The 26,859-nt window shown below is 38.4% G+C and overlaps 1 protein-coding gene across 1 annotated transcript; it reads right to left on the bottom strand.

The window, feature by feature from the left end:
• Positions 1 to 403: 403 nt before the first annotated feature.
• Positions 404 to 26,859, bottom strand: si:ch211-136a13.1 (HHIP-like protein 1). Its single transcript, XM_067594606.1, has 14 exons — positions 25,428 to 26,859; positions 14,536 to 14,800; positions 12,728 to 13,007; positions 12,468 to 12,593; positions 12,095 to 12,238; positions 9,636 to 9,748; positions 9,150 to 9,290; positions 8,671 to 8,745; positions 7,640 to 7,766; positions 7,302 to 7,447; positions 6,272 to 6,353; positions 5,144 to 5,226; positions 4,186 to 4,533; positions 404 to 2,542 (listed from the first exon to the last, which is right to left on the bottom strand). Exons 1-14 carry the CDS (start codon positions 25,737 to 25,739, stop codon positions 1,782 to 1,784), a joined length of 3,003 nt encoding a protein of 1,000 aa, XP_067450707.1. The 5' UTR covers positions 25,740 to 26,859; the 3' UTR covers positions 404 to 1,781.

Below are 26,859 nucleotides of genomic sequence, written 5' to 3'. Positions count from 1 at the left end.
TTCTTTCTGTCTGGCCACAAAATGTGTTTAGAATAGCATGCTAACACATGGTGACTGATGGCCAATCTGACAATGTTGAGGAGTAGTGTTGCTGTTTCTTTGTGCTCTTTTCTGTTTGATCACAGTTACAAGATGAGAAAAGTGGGACACTTTAAAGTATAGTGCCACACGGTGTCCCTGGATATGTTGTAAACACAGGATTTTTGAAAATCTGCAGGATCAAGGACACCATCCCACTCGCAGAGCTACATAATGAGAAAAACTGTTTGAGTTTCCTAGTGAAAGTGTCAAAACAAATTTGGGAGTGTGTGCTGTTGGAGAAAAAATAAGTGTGAATCAACGTGAGCCATTGTTCTTCAGCGAATTAGAACACATTAGCAGAGAATAATAGAGAATAAGAAAATTATTTTGCTGTAAACTTTATTCAAATCACAATATCACAAGCACTCTTTGTCCACAATATATTTTTTTCATGTAAAACTGGAAACATTTTCTTACATTCAAAGTACATAATGTCCAGCATTTCCTTGTTAAAACTCTTAATTTTAATACTACATTCAAGAATGAAAATATTATATTAAAAAAAATGGCTTCAGAAAATAGACCTGCTGTAATCATACAATACAAAAATACAAATCTTCTCAGAACATTTGACTATTTTAACAGGATATGGTGGCTTTTATCTAGTGAATATGTAAACACAAGAAACAGAATGTGATAAAGATTTCTCCGAAACTCACTTAGTACATTTTGACCAGAAAATTTGTTGATGCTTGAATCTCCAAAAAATGAACAGCTAAACCCAAAAACATCAAACTGTTTGTCCACATTATCAGTTGCACTCTTCAACTGTTGATATCTTTACTAACAATACTTAAGAGTTTTGCAATAAGTGCCAGAAAGTGGCATGACGAAATTCATTTGTGTGTCTGAAATAAGTGGTGCTTAATGCTCGGTGACATAGTGACTTCCTGGATTCTCGGTCACTAACTGTACAATAAGTTAACACAGTTACTGTATTCAAGGGAACGCGCTATCCGCTCCTGTCTCTTGACTGACAGGAGTAGATGGAAGTGATGCTGCCTCTCTTTTGTGGAGCAGTTCACGCTCTGGCAGTACGGTTATATAAAGTGGTCAACAGTGTGAATTTGCGTGTCAGAGCTCATGTCTCTGTGTGAGAGACTCCACTGATGGCTGCATTTCCTTTGAACTGACTTGATTTAACCTGATAAATGCTCATGTGACCAGACCCTTACACAAGTTAAGATTAAAGTGAGTCACCAGATTGACTGGCAATATATGTAACTACTGTAACTGAAATTTTACAATGGTTCTCATTAATGCATTAATATTCACTAGAATTATTTATGTTTTGTTTGCTCTGTTTTTACCAAAAGTGGACTGAGTGAGTTTAGAAGAAATTCTCTTCAAATAGGATCAGACTAAGTCAACACAGGGCCTGAAATATCAATGTGCCTTTTTTTCCTTTATCTGCACTCCTCTCTTCTGTGTGAAAAGTGCATGTAAAGTGTTTTAAGGACAACTGTATTTTGCAGTGGTTAGGGGGTTGAAATACTGATTATCAGAATGTAAAACAGGAAAACATAAAAAAAAATACACTTCATAACCTTGAAGGAAATTCACAAACTTCTCCACACACTCTCTTCTTCTTGCTCCTTCCTCATCCTGTCACTTCATTTATTTAATAACCACACATCACTCCACTGTCTCCTCCTTTCTTTCCTACATTTCCCTTTTTCCCCTCACTTCACCCCTCTGCACTAACCACAGATCACCCCTACATCCTCCTCATGTGAGCAGTTATGCTTGCCGACAATGGATCTCTTGCACCACAGCAGCGACCTCTCCCAACCCTGGCACTCCACGTCATCCAACAGGATCCTAACGCTGCTGTCCGCCTCACCCAGCGCAGCCCTCTTCATCACCGCCAGGGCCGTCGTGAAGCCTAGCTGTCGACACACCACCGTACCCGCCTTGCTGGTGAAAAGGTCATCGCACACCGTCCCCCACTCCCCACGGATAAAGATCTCAACTCTACCTCGATCTGATAAACCATCAGCGTTTACCAGTCGCACTGAGCCAACACGTAACCTTCTCCCTCTTCCTCTCTTGTAACCGTAACCTCTACCTCTTCCTCTGGGCCTTTTATACACTTGGTTACCCTCCCCAGTGTTGTCCAACTTCTCTCCAAGCCTCAGAATCTCTTCTTGTGTTTTAGGCAGTGCTGTGTTAATTGGGGGTCTCTGGGGTTTATAGGGTAATCCTGTGGTCCTCTGGCTCCAATACGGCATCCGTGGTGTGGTCAGTGCCCCAGGACGTTCAGGATAATGTGCTGAGGTCGGCTGGGGTCTTTTCAGCGATATGGATGGAGATGTAGGGGGCTGTGGTGAGGTTAAAGGTTGGGTGGTGGTACTAGGGAGGTAGTGAAGCGGTCTCTCGTGTCTCCTTGTTGAAGGTGTGGTGAGGATTGGGGTTTGAGCAATCCTAGGGGAGGCTGCAGTCATGACGGTTGAGCGATAACCTGAGGGAGAGACAGAATCACCCTCTTTATTTAAACATATGTAGTTAGTAAAAAAAAAGTCTGTGTATGTTTTATTTTATGACCACACAACTCATTAAAGTCATTCAAAGCAGTGTTTTCATTGAAGACAAGGAAATACATAAACACAGACACACAAAGACGAATGTCCAAACTGAGGCTGATGCAGAAACATTTATTCAAAATAAATAATGCCAAATGTACCTGATTTAAATTAAAGTAATGCAAATACCCGACACATAAATAAGCACCGTTTATCCTGCATGCTTTAGACTCTTGAACCAGCCAAAGAATAGCACATCATCAGGATTTCAAGTGTGGAAATGACTGCCACTTTAACTAATTCCTCCTCTACCTGAGTTTGACACAAGTTTGTTCAAATGGCTTTCCCCTACCATCTACACCCATACAGGCAAACCTGACCTTTGCTATCAGCAGAACATAATCAGCAGACACTGAATACATGTGTAACTTATATTAAACTTTCAACATTTATGTGGTTAGTACTACTTTAAGCTGTACTGCAGTGCTTGGTTGTTGTTTTTTTATTGTTTTTTTGTTTTGTTTTCTGTTTCTCTTCTGGTGCAGAGATATTGTAAATTAAGTGCAAAGACTGATACTGATACGCATACAATAAAATAACAAATAGACATCAAAGAAGTACCTGTTTGGATGCAGGTTAATATGTAGTCTCAGAAGTGGTTAATATAAGTAATAGCCTATTTAAAATGAGTGCATAAAAATGTTTATAGGCTATTTAATTATGATTTAATACATTAAAAATTATAATCTTTCAGACATTTTAAATGATTGAAAAGCAGTTTTTAAAAGCTATTTATTATTTACACTGCCACAAAACCCATTGAATAATTCTAAAAGAAATTTACCAGCTAACATTAGTATGTGAGGATGCTAGTTTGTTTGTTTTCACCATGCAAGAACAGCATGTCTAAAATACCTGAGAACAAAGTAACTTATCTCTAAAGTGCTTTACAAGTTGCATTAAAAGAGAGTTTTTGTATTTCCACTACTCAGGTTCTTGCCTTTTTACAAAAACCTTTTATGGGGCTTTAACGCTATAATAGCCAGATTTAACCCTGATATACATCAAACTGATATACAGACCAAAAAGTGGAAAATTAAAGCCCACACATTATTTAAAGTCAACCTACTTAGACTTAGCTGCCAAACTACTGAATTATTTCATATTCTACATGGTTTTATTGACATAATTATTCATAATTTGAGTCATTATGCAGCCTGCAACTAACGTTAGCAGCAAATTAAACCCTTATGACATTTCTGTGCAAATGATTTGATTTTTTTCTCAATTTAAAAGTGATGTGATTTTACCAAAAAAGGTAATTTATATTATAGTAATCATCACAGGAAAGTAAATTGTAAAGAATATAACATTTGAAAATAAGTCTCAAGAGTTGGAGAATGTTAACTTAGCTATTAGCATGTTAAAAAATAGAGCAAATGTAGAGCGCAGAAGAAGAGGCAACCTGGTCTGACACTGTCGGCCTGTCCTCGTGTAAAGGTGTGCACTGGCCTACTGGTGGGTTTAATGTTAGTCCTAACAGTGGACCTGGTTTGGTTAACAGGTGCACCAGTAAGCCTACCAGTGGGTGTGGTTGTGGCAGGAGTTGTTGCCATGGTCGTCTGGACAGTTGTTGGTGAGGTTGATGGTTTTATTGTTGTTGCTGTTGTTTTTACTGTTGTCGCTTTTATTGTTGGTGATGGTGTCTTTCTTGTTGTTTTTCTTGTTGTCTGTAATGTTTTTCTTGTTGTTGTTGTTGTTGCTGCTGCTGCTGTTGTTGGTGGTAGTGCTGTTTTTCTTGATGTTTTTCTTGTTGGTGGGTGTGGTGTAGTTTTCCTCGTTGTTGTTGTTCTCACTGTTGTTGTTGTTGTTCTTCTTGTGGTTGTTGTGGGGACAGGCGTGGTAGTCGGTTTCTTGTTGATTACAAACTCTGAAATGAAAATGAAAGAAAGTAATAAAGTGACAAAACAACCTACCTTCACAATCCAGACTTTGATATATACAATATATATGTCTAATATTTAGCTACATATTGGAGATGAGTTAGTATAGGCTACAGTGCACATCAACAGGAGAATGGGTATTAAAAAGCACTGAAATTCTAATAAAAAGCTGACATCTTTTCATCTTTTCAAGCATCCTCTTCACTAGCCACAACCATAGAAGATTCTTCTTTCCATAAAATCTCTAAAAATCAATGAATATCTACTAGGGTACTTGAGAGAAAAGTGGAGCATTGTCATTTCAACAGAGATGAAAAAAACATGTTTTTGTTAGCATTTATCAGCTAAAGTCTAGATGAGGCTTTGATAGGGTGCTTGTTGCTGTAGAGTAAGTCTTTTCATAAAAAGCACTGACCGATGGATAACTTTTGGCTTGATGGCAATATTAATAAATAGTTCTACTAAAAAAAAGCAATGAAATATGATGGGAAAACACATTGAGAAAAGTAGAAACGTGGAATGAAGAAAAGTGGAATGAGAGGTAACTAGGAAGTGGAGTAAGAGACTAAGAAACATTACTTTAAAGACTTCTCTAACCTTCTTTGGGGTGGAAGTGAATCAGCTTTCCTTTTATCTTGACTGGGGAAGGCTTGATGCTGCATTTTCCTGGTGGCGCTCGCCTGTGTGGTCAGGAGAGAAAAATTTAGCACACTCATGTAACCTACCACATATTTCTTGAGTGCTGTAGCTTTTTATGTACTTATGAATTTTAATATATTGAGGCCAAAACTCCAGCAACACTTGTAGTATGTAGAACAACTTTATTGTTAGGCCAATGTGTTTAGCCTTGTGGCCTTCATCAGGGTCATCATGAAAAACATGATCATGAAAAAAAAAAATTAAATAGGGTAGGTATGAAGCAGAATAAAAATCAAAAAGGTAAAAAAAAACATAAAAGACAACCAATCATGTACATCCAGACACATATCCGCCAATGGGGCTGTTTTCCCAGACTGTCAGAGGTGGATCTTTAAAGGAAGGATGGGTCATTTTGAAGAACATGCCAATGTTTTAAAATTATGTCCTTGATGTTCTTAGTTTTAGGGGTAAATGTAGTGCAGTAAATAAGGTGTGGATTTGATTTGGAGGATTTCTTAGCTTGCAGATAAGCGTCCCTGCTCTTTGAATCCACTTTGTTTTCTGCTCATACAAGCCAATCTCATCCTGTTCTGGAACATCGCATATTCTTTTCAGTCTGGTGAGTTGACTTACAGGTGGACTTTTCTTAAGGGGCATGGATCACTAGACTGAAAAGAGTATGTGATGTTCCAGAACAATATGATAAAAGTAAAGAAGAGGTGTTATCCGATTTTAGAGAAAGAAATTACAGAGAAGATTGGCTGGTAGAGGAGATTTCAACACAATTGACTCTATTTCTACTTGAGTAATACATATGTAATATTAAGTTTAGTCAAGTTGAGTGACATAACTCGCCAGAGCTGATGTCCCTATCACTTGGGTCCATCATAGCATGCTCACTTCCAATCATAGTCCTAGTTAGTTTAAAGTTAGTTTCCTTTGTGATGAACTTTATACAATCACAGCTGAGTCTTTTGACAAGACCAGAAAAATGTGTCATTTAAGAAAGCATTTTTTCCAGTAATACCTAAACTTCTACACCACTCATCCCAACAGGTGCGATGAAAGGTGTGTTACACTGATTACCTGGAGGGATCCACTATCTTATAGATGACCCCTGCTCTGACTGTTGCACTTGGGGCACCCGTGGCTAAGAAATATAGTTCACCTATAAGAGAGGAGGGCAGAGGGAGAGAGTGAAGCAGACAAAGAGAAAACAGGAGTAAGAGACAAAAAGAAAGAGTCATTGATAAGACAGAGAGAAGAAATTTGTCAAGAAAGACAGAGAGGGAGGAGGAATAAAGGAAAGAAGATGGAAGAAGGGATATTTTTACAGTGGGATGGAGAAAGAGCAAGAAAAAAGAGGAGAAAAGGAAAAAAAAGGGAAGAAGGGGAGAGAAGAAAAAACAAAAAGTTACTGAATGTACGTTGTGGTAAAAATGGGGCAAGAAAGATTTTGGACTTTGCCTGAACTTCTCAACTTTAATCTCCTCCAGTGAGGAAGGGAAGAGATTATTTAAGAGCAGCGGCTTGTGTGCAACACTCTCACTTGTAAATCAACATCACACTCTCTTTAATTCAAACCAACTTTAAGTTAAACCTAACACTCCACTGGGACCTCTTAACTCCTCATAAAATGAGGCAGTTAAGTAAATCTGACATGTTCACATTAATGAATGAAATCTGTTTGCAGAAATTTGTTCAATATAGATAGTTTTGATTTCAGAATCAGTATAAATAATTTAATCAACAATGTTACACAAGTTTCAAAAGTTAAGAATTGTAGGACACAATTAGCACAATTATCTGTCACTGTGGCTTTATGTAGACTGGTTAGTTCAAAATGCAAGATTTTGATTGTTTTGTCAGCACCCATGCAGGCTCACTGCAGCACCATCCACTTTGCAATACCATCATATGTTGATACTTGCTGGTAAAATACAGAATGTGTTATTTTTTAGAGTCAAACACATACTGCTTTATCATATCACTGAATTTCACATAGTCCTCATTTAACCAAAAATTAGCTTTCCAACACCTCAACGTTCTGGCTGATTTTACTCTGAATTAATGCAATAGCTGTGTGGGATTTTACACACTCACACAAGGTCATTACCTGCTTCATCCTCAGCAAAAGAGATGATGTATTTATAGTAACTGTTGATGAGTTTGGGGAATCTGCAGGTCTGGTCTCTTCCCATACAGACCTCATTGTACTGCCATTCACCTGTGGTGACATTCTCCTTCAAAGACATCAGACGCCTGAGTAAAAAGACAAAGATACACACACATGCACATAAGCATGAAGAGTCCCCTATAAAACACATCCACATGTATTTTCAGTATAAATGTGAAATATGCTCAATATACAATCAGTGAAGCTTATTGTACTTATTGTTATTGAAAGTATTCATCTTCAAATTTTAGATTTTAGAATAAAGCAGAAACACACACCCACTCATGAAATCCCCAAAGATGTAGAGGCCGTTGAGGTTGGGCATCTGGCAGCCTCTATAGATGTATCCTCCCGTCACTGACTTACCCAACTTATGGGGGTAGGCGAAGATAGGCAAGATGTCGTCTACAAAGGTACAGACACAGAACAACACATTACTTATTGAACTGAAGCAAAAGTTCAGTCAGGAAGATGATCTTTTGCATGCTCAGGTCTGTAGTTTTAGTTCTGAAACCATCTGTCATTCCCATCCCTCACACATGCTCACTCATCATTTCCTGGCTGTCTTTGCCCGGGTGTCAAGTGAGACGTCAGCTGGTCACATCTGTTCAATAGCACGGTGACAAACCTTCATTGTAATCATATTGTGGCTGTCTTTTTAAATATGTTTCTGCCTTTAGTGCTTTCATGCTGCGTTATGCATGCCCCACCACTTCCCCATCACCACCCAGTCTTTACATATTCATCAGTGCATCATTTCATCAGCCTCATCAGCCTTATCAGTCTCAGCAGAAGTCATCAGCCACCACCAGCACCAGTGTCTGGACTCCATGGTGGGATTTATCTTGCTGCTGCTGCTCAGAACTGATGTTCTTCGATTCAAAATCTCCCTGTAGAGTCTAAGTGCCAAAGATGTTTGATAAGACATCAGTATCTGTATAATAAACAATTATCTTTGCTTTATTCACTTGTCTCTCCTGATTGAAATATATTTATACTTCTCTATAGAAACCTACTGTACAATGGATAAGAAATACAGTATGCATCAGATTTAAATGCAGATGGAAAGTCACATGAGTTCATAAATGACAATCAAAATAAAACTTAGCTATACTGTAAGACGTTTTCACAGAACAGCAATTTAATCTACAGCTGTGTAGATCATAAAAGTGTAAGTCAAAAAACATGTCACAGCTCACATCTGTAACCAGCAGCTACTTTGTGCTCCTCTTAGTAAATATATATATATTACTTTATAAACTCTGAGAGACTTGAGAGAGACTGAAACCAACCCAGAGAGTCGACTCACCTAGTGATGAGTTCTGACAGAGTTTGCGATCGTAGCAGCTGAAGCCTTCTTTGGCCCTCCATCCATAGTTGCCTCCTTTAAACAAGCGTTGACATAGTTAGAGGAACTTTTTTCAGGACAAAGCTTCAGTATTGTTTTGTATTACCTTTTGGACTCACAGAAGAAAGAAGCATGGCTTAAACTCCACGAGCAATAATTTGATGTTTGCCCTTTTTGGAACTGTACATAACTAAACTCCATTCATTTTATAGAAAACTAATATTTAACTCTAATGTCTCAGTATCTGTGACGTTTTTGAGAGAATAGTTTTATATGACTTGGGAATGAGTAGATAATGACAGTCATTTCATTTAAGAATGAACAATTTCTTTTGGAAGATGTGAAAAAATCTTGAATGCTGTCGTTATAGAGGTATTCATGCTAACAGGTCAAATCTTTCTCAAATCTGAAATTTTGCTTCATAATAAAAGTCAATATACCTTTAACAATGAGATCCACCTCCTCGAATTTGTTCTGGCCAACATCACCACAGAACATCCGGCCTCTGCCTTGGCCTGTAATCGCATCACCACGGTCAATAGAGCAACGCCACATGTTGCGCACTCCATAAGCATAGATTTCTGCAAGGAAACAATCACAGAGACAAAAGAAAGAATGAAAGAAAAAAATACATTTATATGTTTCCGCTTTACAGAAACAAATATTTTTTCAGGAGTAAACATGTGTCTTCACATCTATTATTGCCTCAAGGTATGTTTTTTTCCAATTTAAAAACAGCAGCATTAAGTAAAACATGGTGACATTTCCACTGTGGTCACAAATCAACTCTTCAGAAAAGCTACTATAAGGTCTAAATTACAATTATGCCATCCATATTAAAAAGTTCATGTTAAATATCAACAGGAATACTGTATTGTAATAAAGTTACAGTGGTTGTGAATATAGGAACACTGTAAGGGACTTACCTGGCCGTGCCTCCTTCTCTCCCAGAAACGGGTTGTCTGAGGGAATGCTGTACGGAGTGCCATCGTCATTGTTGTTGACATCAACTCGCAGTGCCTTACCAAGAAGGGTTGATCTTTAAACAATAGAAAGAGCGTGGGAGAGTGGGGAAAATATGCAACGAGGCTTCAAGTCAACATCAAGTAAGTGATGTTTTTTTGAAGTAGGAACATAATGGCTTTGAAATCTGCACATTCTTTTTCCAACTTGTGTGTAATTCTTCTCTTCAATGTCTGTTCCTAAAGCCCCATTTCATCTTTTTTTCCTTGCCCAAACTCCCTCATCTTCCTCTGCATTGCGCCTTTCTTGCTTCACTCAAATCTTGTTTTTAAAATGTCTGCTCCCTCATTCTCATTTCCTCCTCCCCATCCAACATCCTGACTTAACTTACTATCCATTCTGACTTCATGTGCTTTTTTTTCCTTTTTTTTTTTTTGGTGCTCTTTTCTTACTTCTTTTCTTTTCAAGACCCCTCTAAAAGAACAGCTGGTCCTAGTCTGCCCCCTGTGGTTTAAATACGCTAGAGCCACCACTGCTCCCTAAACTCCCTGTTTTTCCCTCTCTTTCCTGTCCCACCCTCCACTCTCTCACTCCTCCACATACCAATGTGTGGCGGCCGCAACGTGTAGTGCAAATATTAGACTTGGCAGGGTGTATGCTCCCTCATTCCCAGAACAGCTAATACTGCATGTCAACAAAACCCCTCAGAAACAGCTGAACTACAGCTGTCTGGAGAAGAGGTGTCAGGGTACCATCTCAGGTAAACCACACTTTTGTAAAATATCTGTGATTAATCTGCTGCTGACAGGACTTCAAAAACTTAATATATGAGAAGGTCATCATTTATTTTCAGCATGAGGGTGCAATATTAATGTCATCCCCACAATTCATGATGTAACCTTTGTGTGTGACATTGTTAGAGTATTGTGCAATGTGTATAATGCAAGTTATATTTACACTTCCTACCATCTTCTCCTTTGGCAGTAATTAACATTTAAAACACTGTGGGTTGATCAGAATGAAGAATGACAGTTTATAGCTGAACGTTTGTAGGGTGTAATGAAGGGGAAACTTTTTGTATAAATGGAAACACATAATAGCATCCATACACTGTGCAGCACTCATACATTATGCTTTTAAGTAAACATACAGAAATACACACACACTGCCTTAAGATACAGCTCTGCTGAATTATAACGGAAATTATAATGTAACAGTCGTGGTTTGAGAGGTGAGTAATAATGTTTACCAACACAGTAAAGGACAAATAATGCCCTACAGTTGCTTTAATGAAAGCTCCTTTCATAAACTGTGTGTGGACTGCTCTTGGCATAAACACACATGCCCCCTCCTTGACTTTTAAACGATGTTACATCTCTCACTGGCATCTGTTGCCTGACACCTAACCCTAATGTGGTTGACTTTTATTTTTCATTTTTAAACCATAAGAGCAAAAACAGTACAAATTTGTCTTTGCAGAAATGATCTATGAAGTGAAATGACCTGCATTGACTTAATAAAAATTTTTAGTTCACAAAGGGAAACCTCTCTCTCTCCTAATCATTGGACATACTAACAGTCTGCTGCTGGAATAATTATATGTAATTATATAATTATATGATTATACGTCACTCTTGTTTCAAAGTAGACCTAATCAAGATCTTCATAATAAACTCTCAAGTGTGTTTTAGGGCATTTTTGAGAATGTATTGAAAATTAAATACCAAAAACTTCATCAAATGAGTGTTCTACAGAGCCTGGCAGGTACCAAGGATAAATGTTTGTGATCATTTCTACGCGCAAATGACTAATTTGTATCTTCGAAGTAATAATTTGGAAATATGAGGAGGTTTCCAGCCCAGGAACATCCACAGTTTACGTGAATTTTCATAAGTGGAAGATGACTATTTGAAACACTATGATAATCATCATCATGAGTCTACACAATTTTGAAGTTTATCTTCTCCATAATTTTGATTACTTTACTGGAACTGAAAGTCATTCTTGGTGTGAACTTGGTGGTTTTTTTGTCTGTTCTAATTAGACTTTGGTATTTTGTTAATATATGTTTATGTAGCCAAAATCTCAACATCAAGTAGGTTGCTAAAGTTTAAAGTGATGACCACCCTCTTTTTCAATAGAACAATCAAAAGGAGGTGTTTATCTTGATTAGGTATATCATTTTTGATTATATATAAGGGTGAGGCTGTCAAAGAAGTATAATCTTTAAACAATTACGAGGGAAACCTTTTCTGGTCTTATGCAATGATATGCATGTATATTCAGGTCGGCTGTAGCAGCATGAATGTGTTTTGTTACAACAACACTCTTAACTAACTTAGGAATATGACGTGTGGTTTTAAGAAACACTGGAGTCAACATAATTGGCATAATTCAGTTATAATTGTTTAATTATACTCACTTGTTCTGTGAGTTGCCAAACTTCCCAAAAGGGTCCCCAGCTCGGCCACCATCGCCAATAAAGATGTACAGATACCCGTCATGACCAAACAGAAGCTGACCTCCGTTATGATTGGACGCCGGCTCTACCACCTCTAGGATGGTTCTACAGCAAGAGAGATAACAGGAGGATGAATCAGACACACACAAGATGCAGAACATGCAAACACGCTTGAACAGAGGAAGAACAAGTATTCAGATCTTTAACTAATGTAAAGTAGTAGCAATACCACAACTCTGAAAACAACCAAAGGTAAACAAACTTTTATTTCAGTAAATACTATCAGTCTTTTGTGTTCAGTTGTTGTCTTCTGATGCTGACCCTCTCCGCTCACCTCTCAGAGGAGTGGTCTAGCTGGTTATCATCATGTGTTGACAGTGTGAACTCGCTGATACGTATCCTCTCCTCCTTCTTGACAGACACAGAGTAGTACACGTAGGCTTTTCTGACAGTGGTAAACCTATGTACAAAAGAGTAGCTACATGTAAATGTCCAAGTCATACTTCACACATAAGTACTGTGACCTTTTCCACTGAGAACTATGGAAAATAATCGTACCAAATGGATTGGTACTACTATTTTGATTGTATGAACCTTGGGTGCAGAGCTATGCAGAGGAACCCCCTCTCATCTCCAGCCCACGGTGATGTGAGGACAGCCTTTGTGAGGTTGAGAAAAGGGCGGTCAATCCTGGAGCCGTTGGCCAAATACACCCACACATAGCCCAGCTGCTCCGCAACAAAGAAACGGTGACTTCCATCATCTGCGTGGATCATCGCCACAGGGTTACGGAGCCCGTTGGCAACCTCCTGCAAGCATAACTCCAGACAGCCTTCGGAATCCTCACGTACCGAGCCCAGGTTAGCATTTAGGTCTGCGGATGGAGAAGAGGAATTATAAGGTTCTATCTGACATTTCTGGGAAAAAGTAGTTATTCACATTAAACTATTCTTTGACAAATTCTTTTTGTATAGGTGTATTTTTTGACTTCTGCATTATTGGCCCTAAAATTTGAGAAAAGAAAAGGTTCCATCTCAAAAATCAATCTCAAACTTGATGCTATAAGGCAGTGGTTATTATACTTTTTCACGTCAAGGACCCCTAAACTGACACAAATTAGACCATGGACCCCCATTTGATAAGATTTTGTCCCAGGGTTCCCCATCTGATAAGATTTTTGCTGTTATATGTTTTAATACAGAAAGTCTATGAAACCCACGACCAAAATAGTCATACATTCTGTCATTGTGTAGCTTATGGATAGAATTATAGTGAAAATAAGTCATTCCTAATTCTGCTGGGGAACCTCATTAAGGACCCATGGGGGTCCCCTGACCCCACTTTGAGAACTGCTGCTATAAGGTTCCAAAATGTTAATATGTACATACATACACACACACACACACACACACATATATATATATATATATATATATATACACACACACACACACATATATATATATATATATACATATATATACATATATATATATACATAATATGAGATACATTCAGGCTGCTAGTTGCTGATGCTTAAGCTAACTACCTGCTGCTAACTAAGCTGTGTTTGTGTGTGTTAACGTTATAACTTGAGTCCTGCAGCAGACACAGTGATAACGGAAACATTCAGAGCTCAGACACTGACAGAGACATCAGTTTTTCAAAAAAAAGAAAAAAGTAAATTTGAGAGCAGAAAAAGACAAGAAAGGTTCTGAAATGAAGAGACACAGACAGAGACAGTGGCAAAAAAAACTAAACAAAAACATCAAAAAAGAAACATTACTTTTGCTCTACCCTCTCCCCCTCCCTCTTACTCTCTCAACCCAACCGGTCAAGGCAGATGGCTGCCCACCTAGAGCCTGGTTCTGCTCGAGGTTTCTCAAGTTTTTCCTTGCCATCATCGCCAAGTGCTTGCTCATGGGGGAATGTTGGGTCTCTGTAAATTAATGAGTACGGACTAGACCTGCTCTATGTGAAAAGTGCCCTGAGACAACTTCTGTTGTGATTTGGCACTATCTGAAAATCACCTGAACATGAAAACCCCATTTAAAAATGTGATAGGATTTTGATATCATATATTTAGAATACATTAAGAGTGTCTGTTCGACAAAAGAGAACTGCACTATATATCAGTTTTGCTAACTAGGATGTCAAACCTTTGAACTTCAATAACTCAAAACCACTCTCAATGCAGAGGGAACCATATAATTGTAAGGTGTCAAATTATGATTAAATTATAGTTTAGTTAACAATGCTCTTGTTCATGTTGGTTGTTTATACAAGTGGGAGCACATCTGTCAGTTTTATATCCTGGCTCATCCTCACTCTGCCTCTTGTCTGCAGGCACAGATCAGACATGTGTGAGTTTTAATTGGCAAGCGTGCCACAACACACCATACCTGTATTTGTCAGTACATTAGGATAGCAGTACTGTTTGTCCTTCAGCTCCAGGAAGTTACAAAATTTTCTTTGATCTTCCTCTATCGTGGCAGTCAGGTTTGCAAACTGCTGTGGGCTCCCCAGGTCCTCTAGGAGGAGGCTGAGAGTGTATCGGCACTGCATCCAGTAGTCAGAGCAGTAATCACCGCACAGCCCAGGCAGCATCCGCATAGGTGTGTTTGCATCTTCAGCATCGTACAGGTGGGCAGCATATGGAGAACACTCCTGCACAGGAAAAGAAACACTGATTTAGCAACTAAATTGTTACGGTATAACAGATATAACTGTTTTTTGTAGGAATATGAAGTTTGATTTTACATGGCCTCCATGGATACTGGTAAATCCTCCAAATTAAACTACAGAATATGCCATTTGTCCATGCCCTCCAGTCTGCCCTCCATATAAAGCATCGGCAAGACAACATCATTTATCTGTGCTGTCCAAAGCCGCTACAACTCTCCATTTCAAAAATAAGATTCTTTTGTGATGTGACAAAACTTAATTTAGGGTTTCATTAGGTTTAGGAACAAAAACAACTTAGTGAGGTTAAGAGAAAGATCATGGTTCGGATTAAAATGACTACTTTGGGAATGACCGTGGTCAGGGTTAAAAGACAGCAATGTTGGCTTGCGTAGGAAATGGGAAACGAACAGCTTTGTGGTTCTGCCAACAGACAAGGGTCATAATTTCTTCGGCCACTAGAGGTCTTTGTCACTTGAGCGTAAACACTTGTTGCTTTGAGGCATAATGCTGTTTTTTGGGGGGGAAACTGGACGCCAAAATCATTAAGTCAATCTTTTAGCTCTGTTTTGGCCTCTAAAAATGATCCAACCATAACCAGCCAGCTAAATATCAGGCTAAAAGCTCCACTATGTTCACCAGCTAGTCACAAAGTTTGTCTGTCTGCTGTTTGGTGCCAAGCAGGTAACTTGTGGGTTTATCAAAGCTTTTTCTGTGGAAACAGCTGCCTGCTGCATCTGGAAATGACACCATGAGAGCGGTGAGAGTGAACTTAACAGTAAAGTTAAATGCCATTAAACCAAAACAATGAGCTTAAAGAAGCTAAAATGCTGTTTAAAGCTAAAGAAAACTGCAGATTCTGGCAATAATTGCCACTGAGTTTGTCACAACAAACAACAAGTGCAGCTTAAAATCTGTGCAGAAGGATATTTCTGCTTCCTTATGTATAGATCTTCACCAGGGGTGGAGAATTTAAAGTGTCCATACTTATTAGACCACTTTTAAGCAAATATGTTTATTTCAGAAGTAGCGTTAAAGGACCGGTGTGTAATATTTAGTGGCATCTAGTGGTGAGGTTGCAGATCGCAACCAAATGAATACCCCTCCCCTCACAAACATGTAGGAGAACCTACGGTGGCCACGAAACTCACGAAAAACGCAAAAGGCCCTCTCTAGAGCCAGTGTTTGGTTTGTCCGCTCTGGGCTACTGTAGAAACATGGCAATGCAACATGGCAGTGTCCATGGAAGAGGACCCGCTCCCTACGTAGATATAAAGGGTAACAAAAACACAACAATTCTTATTTTCAGGTGATTAAACACTAATTAAAAACATACTTACGAATATTAGATTCCATTTCTGCCAAGTCCGTTTTGTTAGATGCCACTACATTCTACACACTACACCTTTAAGGACATGTATGGATTACACAAATAGAGGATGTGTGTATTTATTCCACCACAACTTCTGACCACCTCACTATGACTGGTCAGGACTGGGTTATATACAGCCTGTCTGTGTCAGAGTGTAGCCTGGTATAAATGGATCATAGGAAGGTCCAGTCAGTTATTAAGTCACAACCACACTGTCCACACCCAGAATGGTGAGCTGCAGGCACAAGGAAGCACAACATCCAAAACCATCATGTGGTCGACTGGTGCTTTTTCACTCAGTGCCAGATCAGCCTAACCAACCATCAGCAGGAAACAGAGCCCAAAACACAAACTGCATGGTCACTTATTTACTCTTAGCTAGATGGTTAACCGATCGGAGGCTTGTGATTAGGTGCGGTGTCAGTCATGTTTACTGTGTGCCTACAGTATTGATCAGAAAGAACAATAGTGATGGTAAATGCCAGATTTTATTATACTGCAGCTTGTAGAATGATGACACATACTAAATTTCATTTCTAAAGGATAATTGTTGAGATAAGGATACTATTTAAAAAAATCTAGTAATCGGGGGTGAAAAGGTTTGAATAATTCAGCACACATAAAAACAACTTACTGTAGACTGCCTCTTAATAGTCAGCATTGCAGTTGAAGGTCTTAAAACCAAATAGTGCTGTTGTCTCATTTTGCCAAAGGACAGATAAAAGCATAATAAATAATAGGAAGCTTTCTGTTGTAGTGCGTCACAGTCTTACACTTAAACTCAGTAGTTTTACAAATGGAGATTATGGACACAAGTTGTATTTCTTGTATGTATAAATGCTGACATGTGTGACAAAGTGACTCATTGTGTCTAACTGTATCAAGCAGAGTCAACACTGAGTGATATAAAACATGCACACCTGCAAACACAAATGCACAAACACTGGACATCAACTTTAGTTTTGCACCGACACAGGCAAACTGTGTGAGTGTAACAGTGTATGTGTGTGTGCTTGTGCCTGGATCGACTGCATATAAATAATTTCCATGTTCATTTCTTTGTGCGTGTCGAGTTCAAAAAGCCCCATTAACGGTGACATAATATTAATTATTGATACAGTACAGAAACTCAAAAGGAAGAAAGCTATGTTTGTATGAGTGTGTGTGTGTATGCATGTGCTGTAGTTGTTGCTGCAAACAACTCATTATATTATGCAAGCTATGCAGCCCATTGCTGCTCTTTACTATTACTTTTTATTCAACTGCTTTTCACTTTCTTTTTTTTTTGTGACCAACTTTTTATTGTTTTTTTCCACCATGTAGATTGGTAAGGGTACAGGGCCCACAACACAAAATGAATTGTCATGCAAAGAATGTACACTCCATGTGAATCAAAAACTCATTCAAGATGTATCAACATCTCTGTCCAGGGTCTTAACTTTACCCTATACCCCATGGCTGCAAAGAGAAAAAGAAAAGAAATAAATAGAAAAAAAACCTTGAAAAAAAATAGAAACAAACTAACAAAAACAAAATTAAAGGAGTTTGAGGTCTTGAGCAGCCTTCATCAATGCTTGAATAGATTTTATTTTAGCTCCTTGTGCCCATGCACAAGAAGCTTCAAATCATAATATTTTGTAAAATAACATGGGAATATGCTAAATTTGTGGGGAGGTTTCCATCTCATAGCCAGGATTTGTTTTGCTGCTGTTAATCCTGCAAACACAGGTAGGGTTATGGTTGAATCATCATTCAGTAGCATGATTTGTACAGGACAAGGAACAGAACTATCCAGTATGGCAGAGAGGATGGAGGCAACCTTCATCCAAAACAAGTACACTTTTGGGCAATCCCACGTTATATGGGTGTAAGTACCAATTGATTTTGGAGTGCATAAGATGCATAAAGGGTTTTGAGTAATTCTTAATTGGCATCTTTTTCTTGGTGTTAAGTACAATCTTTGAATTAACTTATAAAATATTATAATTGGTCATTATAATTGCAAGGGGAAAGAGTCATGTTGTTCCCTACTCTGCCAATTTACATTGAAATCATACTCTTTTAGATCAATATTCCATACAGCAGCAACAGCCTACAGGTCTGTTCAATTTGTTTTGTATTTTTTACACATATAAAACCAAAACCAAATTTTGAGTTTACCACAGTCATTAAATGGAAAGAATGATGTGCCAAGGGTTGATGCCAGAGGACACCATAGTTAAGCATTGCTTTACATAGCTGTAGGTACATGAAGAAGGAGCTGCTAGGTAAATTAAGAGTGCGTTGTGAAAATTTCTAAGTCCATCCTCATTAAAAATATCTGAAAAAGTATGCAGTTTTTGTTTTTGCCATTGTTGATATATAACTCATATTAGAAAATATTTTTTTCTAATATGAGTGTGTCTAAATTCCATTTTATGTCCCATTGACCTATAAAAAAAATCCTTAAGAATATATGGTACTATTTGTTTCTCCAACTCAAGCCATGGTATCATTTCCAAGCCATTTCAGCAAAGGCTTAAGCATGAATGAAAGATAATACATTTCAAAGTTAGGAAAAGATAAGCCTGCCTGTCTGCTATTTATGATTGTAGAATTACTAATTGTTGGTTGTTTGTCACACCAGATAAACTTGGAAATTCGTTCTTGCAGTCTTTCCCAAAAAACCTACTGGCTGTGGTGGGTGCATGTTTAAAATATATATATATACAGTACTGTGCAAAAGTTTTAGGCACCCTAGATGTTTAGATTCTTATCCATTAAGCAATACAATCAGGGAGGTGTCTGATCGGTCCCGAATTTATTCATGACATGACAATGACCCCAAGCATACGGCTAGAGTCATAAAGAACTATTTTCAGCAACAAGAAGAATGATGAGTCCTGCAACAGATGGTATGGTATGGCCCCCACAGAGCCCTGATCTCAACATCATGGAGTCAATCTGGGACTACATGAAGAAGCACCTGAGATGGCCAAAATAGTAAATCCACAGAAGAACATTTTTCTCCAGGATGGTTACAACAACCTCCCTGCAAGTTACCATGAAAAACTGTGTACCGAGGAGAACTGCTGCTTCTGGTTTTTTGTTTAAATTTTGTCAACTGATGAATACATATCTATACCCGAGTAATGAAAATGCACTACTATTGGTGTTCCATCATCAACATCATCCACTGCCAAGTTCAGAGAGATTAGGGAGGATTTGTTCAAATTGATCTTGTAACCTGTGACAGTGTTAAACTTATGAATGATATTTAGCGCTGCTGGTGAGGATTGTGGCACATTGTCAAGAAATAATAATTAATCATCAGCATATAAAGTCAGTTTATTACATGTCTTGTTCACAACAATCTGTTCCACCTCTCAAGTGTTTCTGATCTTCTGCGCTAATGGTCCAGTGCTAATGAAAGTGCTTTTCACTTTCTGATTGTTTTGGGGAAATCTGTTACTTGCTGATTGGCATGCATGTTGCCATTGTTTTATATACAGCTTATGCAGATCACTTCCTCGATCTAGAAAATCATTGTAACAAATTTTGGAATAAGGCAATACAATTTTCTAATTATAATGAGAATCTTTTTCTTGTTTAAATAAGATATTTGAGATATTTTCTCCTTATAATAAGAAAGTTTTCTTGTTGAAGTGAGAAACTGAGCATTTTTTTCTTTTTTAATCATGGTTACAGCAATACGTGTGTATGCTTTATCTGTGTATTTTTGAATCTGTTGCACATAAAATCTCTGTCAGAAAATATACTGTATCACAGACAACTTTTTCTAATTCCTGTTAGCCCGAGAGGTTTGATCTTTCAGTCCCACCCAAACAATACGATTCTTAGAGGGAATCCTGCAGGACCACCAGGACCTGTAGGGTTACAGTCTCTCTAGTGAGCCCCTGAACTGATGAGAGAGTTTTCAATTCAACACAATGGGCCTCATGCAAGAACTGCTCGTACGAACAAATTAGTTTTTAAGAGTGATTTAAGAACATTCTTTTATCAATTTTCTCATATTTAGAATTTTCTCTTAATTACGAACAGAATTTATGAGTGGTCCAGACCTGTCATACTTGTCCTGAACAGAGACTTTCTTCACAAGAAGAGAACACTTGTTTGACTTAGAATAAATGTCTTCTGATGGAATTTGGAGTTTAAATATGATACCAAAATCAGCTAAAATAAAAATTGATTAAATTATTTAATTAATTATTAATTAAAATTAATATTCTATTCACAGTTTTATCATCATCATGACTGCTGGTTTCATGTCAAGCTGAAATGAGCAATATACGACAAATTCAGGCAGTTAAGAGAGTATGGTGAATCTGACTTGGAACACTCGTATGTGCAAACCTCACAGAAAAAAATGTAAGAGAGTTTTACGATAGGAATACGAAAATGTTCCTACATGAGGCCCAATGTGTCCAACATGGCACAGTGTCACTTTGAGTCTTTAAAGGGCTTCCCTTTTCTTGGGGGCTCATGAAATTATTCAAATCCTCATGTGACCTCTGTTTCTGTTCCACCTCAGCGGACGCCAAAATGAACCAATACTCTAAATTATAAATAAATCATAACTGACCAAAAAAAAAGCTTACTGTAACAGAGAATCTTTGTTTAAAGACATGAAAGTACATTGCTGGGCAGACATCAGAGTCTGCCTTGGAAACAGCCTTTTTGCTCAGCAGGACAAAACAAAAGCTGTGTTCAGTCTCAGCTGCTGGAACTGTTGATGAAGTTTCTGGAGAAAATTAGTGATGTGGAGCAGATGAATGATTGAATTATAGCTTTTCCTGCTGTTTGATTTATCTTTTATACGATCGGATGCTGTATTTCAGTCAGGAGTCAACTAGATGTTTACCTCAAAGTGCCTGGTAGGATTTGATTACTGGGGAAAGGTACAATAAAAGTGTAAAATATAGAGAGCTTCATTCGAGTCAGTTGATGCCTGCTCAGCACTCCTGTTTGATTCACTGAAACTGGTAAACTAGTCATTGTTGTGAGACAGTCTTATTTTGGCTCCTGTAGGATAAATGCATGTAACTGTTAACATCTGTTCCCTAACAAGGCAACCACTTCAAACTACTATAATTTGGTGTTTACTTGACAGTTCAGAATAGACTAAGACTCAAACCTGACTAGGTAATAAAAGATTTTTTATTTTCAGTCCTTCTCGCTGTCATCTGTCTTCTTGACTCTCTGTGCTGCGCTGACTGGTCGACGTGGTTTGTTTTATTGAAGCTGAGAGAGAGGAGAGTCATTGCAAACAGATGGCCACTAAATGTGTGAAACTGGACCTGGACTGGACCCCAAGAGAGGGAGACAGAGAATGAGAGAAGAGGAAAATAGAGAGGGGGGGAGGAGTGCTACAATTAGGCCTCGTCCAGCTACTGTATCATAGCTGGAGTCATTTATGTGGATGCCAGGTTGTAATTGTGGTTAGAGATTAAAAGGGGGAAAACGCAGATTGTTATATAATCTGTGTGTTTGAGATTTGCTGTAATGTGGTGCATCCTTATGCTGCTGGGAAACTTGAACATCTGCAATTTTTTGCAACTGTCACACATGTAGAAACACGGGTACAGTGCTTAAAAGTGCCTATAAAAATCCAACAGGGGAAACAATTCATTCAATTTCAGTTCTGCAGTTCTGTTAAGTGCTCACTCAGTGTTTTTTAAAGAGCCTCAAGTGGGTTTTGTTGTTTTTTATTTTAATTATTGAATGTACTCTTAAAAAAACATACAACTTTAGTCATAACCAAGTAGGTAGCTCCTGGTTTTAAAAGTGAAGCCAATGCGGATGTGCCTTAAACCTGCATTCTTTCTAATGGCCAGCAGGGGGAAACTCCACTGGCTGCAAAAAGAAGTCCGATTGTATGGAAGTCTATGAGAAAATGACCCTACTTCTCACTTGATTTAGGATCCCAGTAAACACTTTCCTGGTCTCAATCGCTAGTATCAAGTCTTCTTCAATGCATCATGATGTTCATTTTGTAAATAATGATAAAGCAGCGTATGCTCTGGCGTGTGGCTATGTTGTGATTGACAAGTCGGAACCATGGCAACAACATTAATTATGTAACATAACCATGGCATAACCCCAGATTCACAGAGTATAGGCGTAGCTGCTGCTATTTCACTTGTTGTTCACGTGTTTTCAGTTCATAAAAGTTAACTGTAACATTTTTGTCACTTAAAAAAGTCTTGTTCACTTGGTTGTGATAAAATATCCTCTAAGGAGTCGGATGTTCAGGTTTTTCAGTGAGTATATTTTGTTTTTAATTGTTTTAAGCCTGTTTTGAGCTAGCGGAAATTAGCATTAGCATTAGCTTTATCACTGTTAACCATGGATTGTAAATGCAGCTAGCTCTATGGTCAGCTCCACCCTCTTGTCCAAATATGGTAACTTCTGGCTCCAAAAATCAAACATGGCAGCGGTCAAATCCAAGATGGCAATGGTCAAATCACTAAACTTGAGGCTTTGAAACAGCAGTTCACAAATCAGTGGGTGACGTATGGTGACTATGTTGATATTTTTTACAGTCTATGGCCATAACTATGACACACACACATTGTCATACTTTATGTAGATGAAAAAAACAATTCAATTTATCAACTTAAGGCCCTTAAACCTCCCGTCTGTCTCTTTGTCTGACTTTTTTAAGTTTACATTGGTTTCTCTTCCTGATTTTCTCACTCTTTACATACATTTTTCATCACTGCTTGACAATATATTTATTTTTTTCACTGCTTTTATGCGCCTCTTTTTCTCACAATCTCTTACTTTTCCTTCTCTCTACCTCTCTCTGTCCCTCTCCAGCAGGAACTTGATATATCCTGTCCCCCGGCCAGTGGAGGAAATGATTGTTTGTTTTGTCAGTTAAGTTCGGGGATGATGGCAATCTCTCTCCTCTCTCTCTAACACACACACACACACACATACACTCACACTCACACTCACACTCACACTCACACACTCTCTCTATCTCTCTATCTATCTATGTGTCTGTCTCTCTGTCTCTCTCTTCCATGTCTCACTGATATCAGTGCCAGGAAGCTCCAGCAGTGCTGGAACAGAGAGCCTCAGTGTGATGGGTTTACCTAGGATAAGTACCTTGGCAGTGGGGTAACTTGACCACCTCCAAAGCCTCTTTTATCTCAAACCATCAACATGGGAGCTAACAACCACAGAGTGGGTCTTCTTTAATAGCTGTAAAAAGGAATTAGATTTTTTTTAAAAAAAAAATCTGAACAAAGGGCTTCAGACATGAATCTTCAAGAAATTAATCAAAGTATATGTGTGGAAAAATAGCTCTTCATTTTACACTGTTTCTCTAAAGGATCTTGTTAACTCTAAATAGCTCTGTATGTAAGATAAAAAATAAACCTTTCTCTTACTTTTACATATTCACATTCTTCTGAGCTCAGGCTCATCTTACTCAAGCTAGACCAACTGTTTTAAATTGTACGTGACACAGCCTGCCCTGTTTGGAAAGAGCCGCTGTAGAACTGTAATTATGGAAACCTATATTTTTGGAGTCAGTGGATTTGTCACTCTCTTAACAGTTTAAGACATATTAAACTGTCTGCAGTTTGTTTTCTTCACTGTTTTGGCGTTTATCTCGAAGATGAAAGTGTTTTTTATAAGAACAAGTTATTTTGGTTTGTGTAGAATTGAGATTTTATCTGAAGGATACGGGCCAGGCTAAATTTGTGTGGCATCTACTGCATCATTCAATTTTCACTGAAGTTCAGCACGTAGTCAGTGACTGAGTTGCAAAGTCAGCACTTAATTATGCAATCACTCAAGGGTTCAAGAGAGTGGGCTGGCTTTAGGGCTCACTCTGCCAGTAAAGGGAGTTCAGCTTTGGGATCTGTCTAAGATTAGAGAGCTCAGGAAAGAAACTAAAATGCAGCAACACTAAAATAAACAGAATTGTTATTCCTCAACATTTAAGATCACAATCCCACTTTAAGGAAATTGCAGCACTTGTGAATCTATTGTATCTTATCACTGATAAAATTAGGAGAATGCATTAAATTTTAAAATGTTTTGTCAGACCAATGCAGTATGAGTCATTTTTAAAAGAAATACAAGCATTATAAATCTAAATTAAGTTTTATTATCTTCTTGTGACTTTGAGAAGCTCTTACTTTTTCATGAACTCAAGGATAATTCCTTGCACAATTTTGTGTTATCTACTCACCATATGTCTGCAGTCATTGAGTTTTCCCATCCACAAATTAGGATTAAGGTCAATACACTTAATAGCAAATGTCCAAAACATTCAAATTCTTTCTAATCTTCATATGATGTATTCTGTGGGGTCACCAAAAATGAAGGAGAAAATGTGTTAATAAATTGTGCTGCAATCTTTTGCCATGTAGTGGTAAAAGTAGTAGTGTTCAGCTAACTCATGTCTGTCTCATTTGAGACATGACACAGAATAAAAGCTTCAAGGGAATCTGGGAGGGATGAAGCATAGTTTACTCTGTGTGAATTTACTGTTAATGTTTCATGCATGAGCCAAGTCAAGTCTTTGTTTGACCTTTTCAAGTCAATAATTTAGTATTCTGTGACATTTTGGCCCAAAAGGTTTCTTCTGGATTTGGTCTCAATGTTCTTATGAAATTGTCAGTTCATGTTCTTTATTCCAAACATACTTTACTTAACTACCACGTATCATTTGCCTTGTTAGGTTAACACAGCCCAATTACATGTTCAGCTCATCAAAAACACATAAGCAAGCAGGAGTAACTGCTGTCTAGCAGATGTCTTCCATTAAACCACATGTTTTGTTGGTTGCTGTAATTTGTTCAGGTTAGGTTTTTTTACTCATATGCGAACCACAACAGAGTTTAATTTGGAATTAGACAGAAACGGTGGTTATTTTGTGCCCAGTGATATATAAAAGGCATTGAATATAAAAGACATGGAATAAATGCTGTGGAATCCATACAAATTGCTGGAAATGGGCACACTGTAAATGTGTTGATGTACTAACAGTGAATAACAAAGCCAGGTTTCCTAGTTGAGTCAGCAAACATCTGCAGTCAGCCAAGTTTACAGTTTATGTGGGAGACAGATTTAGTCTCAAGAAATCTGGGACTGTTTCCAGCTGGCAATGCTGATTTGATTTCCGTTTTGCTTTATTAAGCCTGGGAGGGTCACTTAAATAAATGCAATTAATAACAAAGAGTCCCTTCAATATTCCCACTGTCAGTTAAGTGTTTCTCTTACCTGGCAAAGGATGCTGCGTATGAACTTGCCACAGGTCACATACCCTGAATGGTCAAAGTTTTCCATGATGGTGTAAAACCTTGCTGATATCTCTTCATCTTTTTCCAAATCACAGCATCCAAACTTATTGTACTCCTTACAGAAGACCAGTGGCTGTCGGGGCTCAAATGGAGGCTTGTAGTCCAAACACTGGGGGTGACAGCTCCCCCGCCAGGCTTGGAGGAGCAAGAGCAGGACGGGGAGGAGGAAGTGAGGGGGGAAGGAGTGCTCCAAGATGTGACGGGGGACCAAAGTGCAGGTTTGTAGGGTCATGTTTTAGGTTAAAGCTTTTATCTTTGAGTTCAGGGTAGTTTGGCACCACTCCTTGTAATGCAATAAATCAATGTATGTGATATGTCAAGGTAGGTGGTAATAAAAACCACAAATGTATGAGAAGAGATAAATGTACATGTTACACCTCTACAAGCATCTGTCCAGCTCAGGCATGAGACACAAAGTTAGATCCGATGAGATTTGAATGTCCCGATTTGATCTCTGCTGTTTCAGGCAATCATATATATGTGTGTGTATTTATGTGAATGTGTGTATCAAACACACTGAGCCAGAATCACACCTGCCTGCAAGTTGGCCTACGGTGCACTCAGGGTTGCTCTGGTTAAATTACCAACCCACACATCACACTTATATGACAAGCTGCTCTTGTGATGTGTGTAAATAAGGTAAAATAAGTTTAAACTGATCCAGGTCCAGTGAATTCTTCTGGTGGTGCAGTGCTGATGTCCAAGAGGTGTGTGGAAATTGGCAGAATCAGTGTCCCAAATTCCTGTTGAGGTGAAGAGTTTCAGTCTATGTTACTCAGGTTTACAGAGAATCACCTGTAGATCACCATATGAGTTCTTTAACGTTTCCAAAAATCTTCCAAATAATGGAGCTCAATGTCCATCACATGACAATTTCTGAAAAATACATTCTTTGCTGGGATGCTGAGCAATCCTCACAAAAGCAGCCACATTTCTAAGAAGTGATCCAGCTTCTTAGAAAGCAGTACAAACCCTCAAAAAAAAAAAAAAAAAGATGAAAGAATGAGAGTTGCAGCTTTAGCCGAAGTTTCTCCTAATGTTTACTTCCAGCTTGAAGTCACTTGGAGAGTCTCGCTGTGTTTGCTCTGGACATGTGCTCACTTAGTGCAGCGGACAGAAGCCATACATACAGACAGTAGTGGAGAGAGAGAGAGAGAGCTTCTTTCATTCAGACACAGAGCCACGCTGCAACCTTCGCTTAGATCCCTCCCTCCTCCACCTCCTACTCTCTCCTCCTCTCTTCTTTTTCATTTGCTCTTCCACTCTCCTACAAAGACGCATGCATTCCTTTCCATAGCATGTGGTCTATATTGCCTTGAAGTTGCAACTTTCCACCTCTCCTCCCCGTCTCT

The sequence above is a fragment of the Thunnus thynnus genome, chromosome 7 (assembly GCF_963924715.1).
Source record: "Thunnus thynnus chromosome 7, fThuThy2.1, whole genome shotgun sequence".
NCBI classification, from domain to species: Eukaryota; Metazoa; Chordata; class Actinopteri; order Scombriformes; family Scombridae; genus Thunnus; species Thunnus thynnus.
The sequence above is the reverse complement of the archived record's forward strand: the minus strand, read 5'-3'. Positions and strand labels throughout refer to the sequence as shown.

Coding starts and splice junctions, on each gene's coding strand:
- si:ch211-136a13.1 (XM_067594606.1), bottom strand. CDS start 25,739: ATGACCCTACAAACCTGCACTTTGGTCCCCCGTCACATCTTGGAGCAC. Junction 12,239..12,467: donor CTAGACCACTCCTCTGAGAG/GTGAGCGGAGAG, acceptor CTCTTGCTGTAG/AACCATCCTAGAGGTGGTAG. Junction 9,749..12,094: donor TTTGGCAACTCACAGAACAA/GTGAGTATAATT, acceptor TATTGTTTAAAG/ATCAACCCTTCTTGGTAAGG.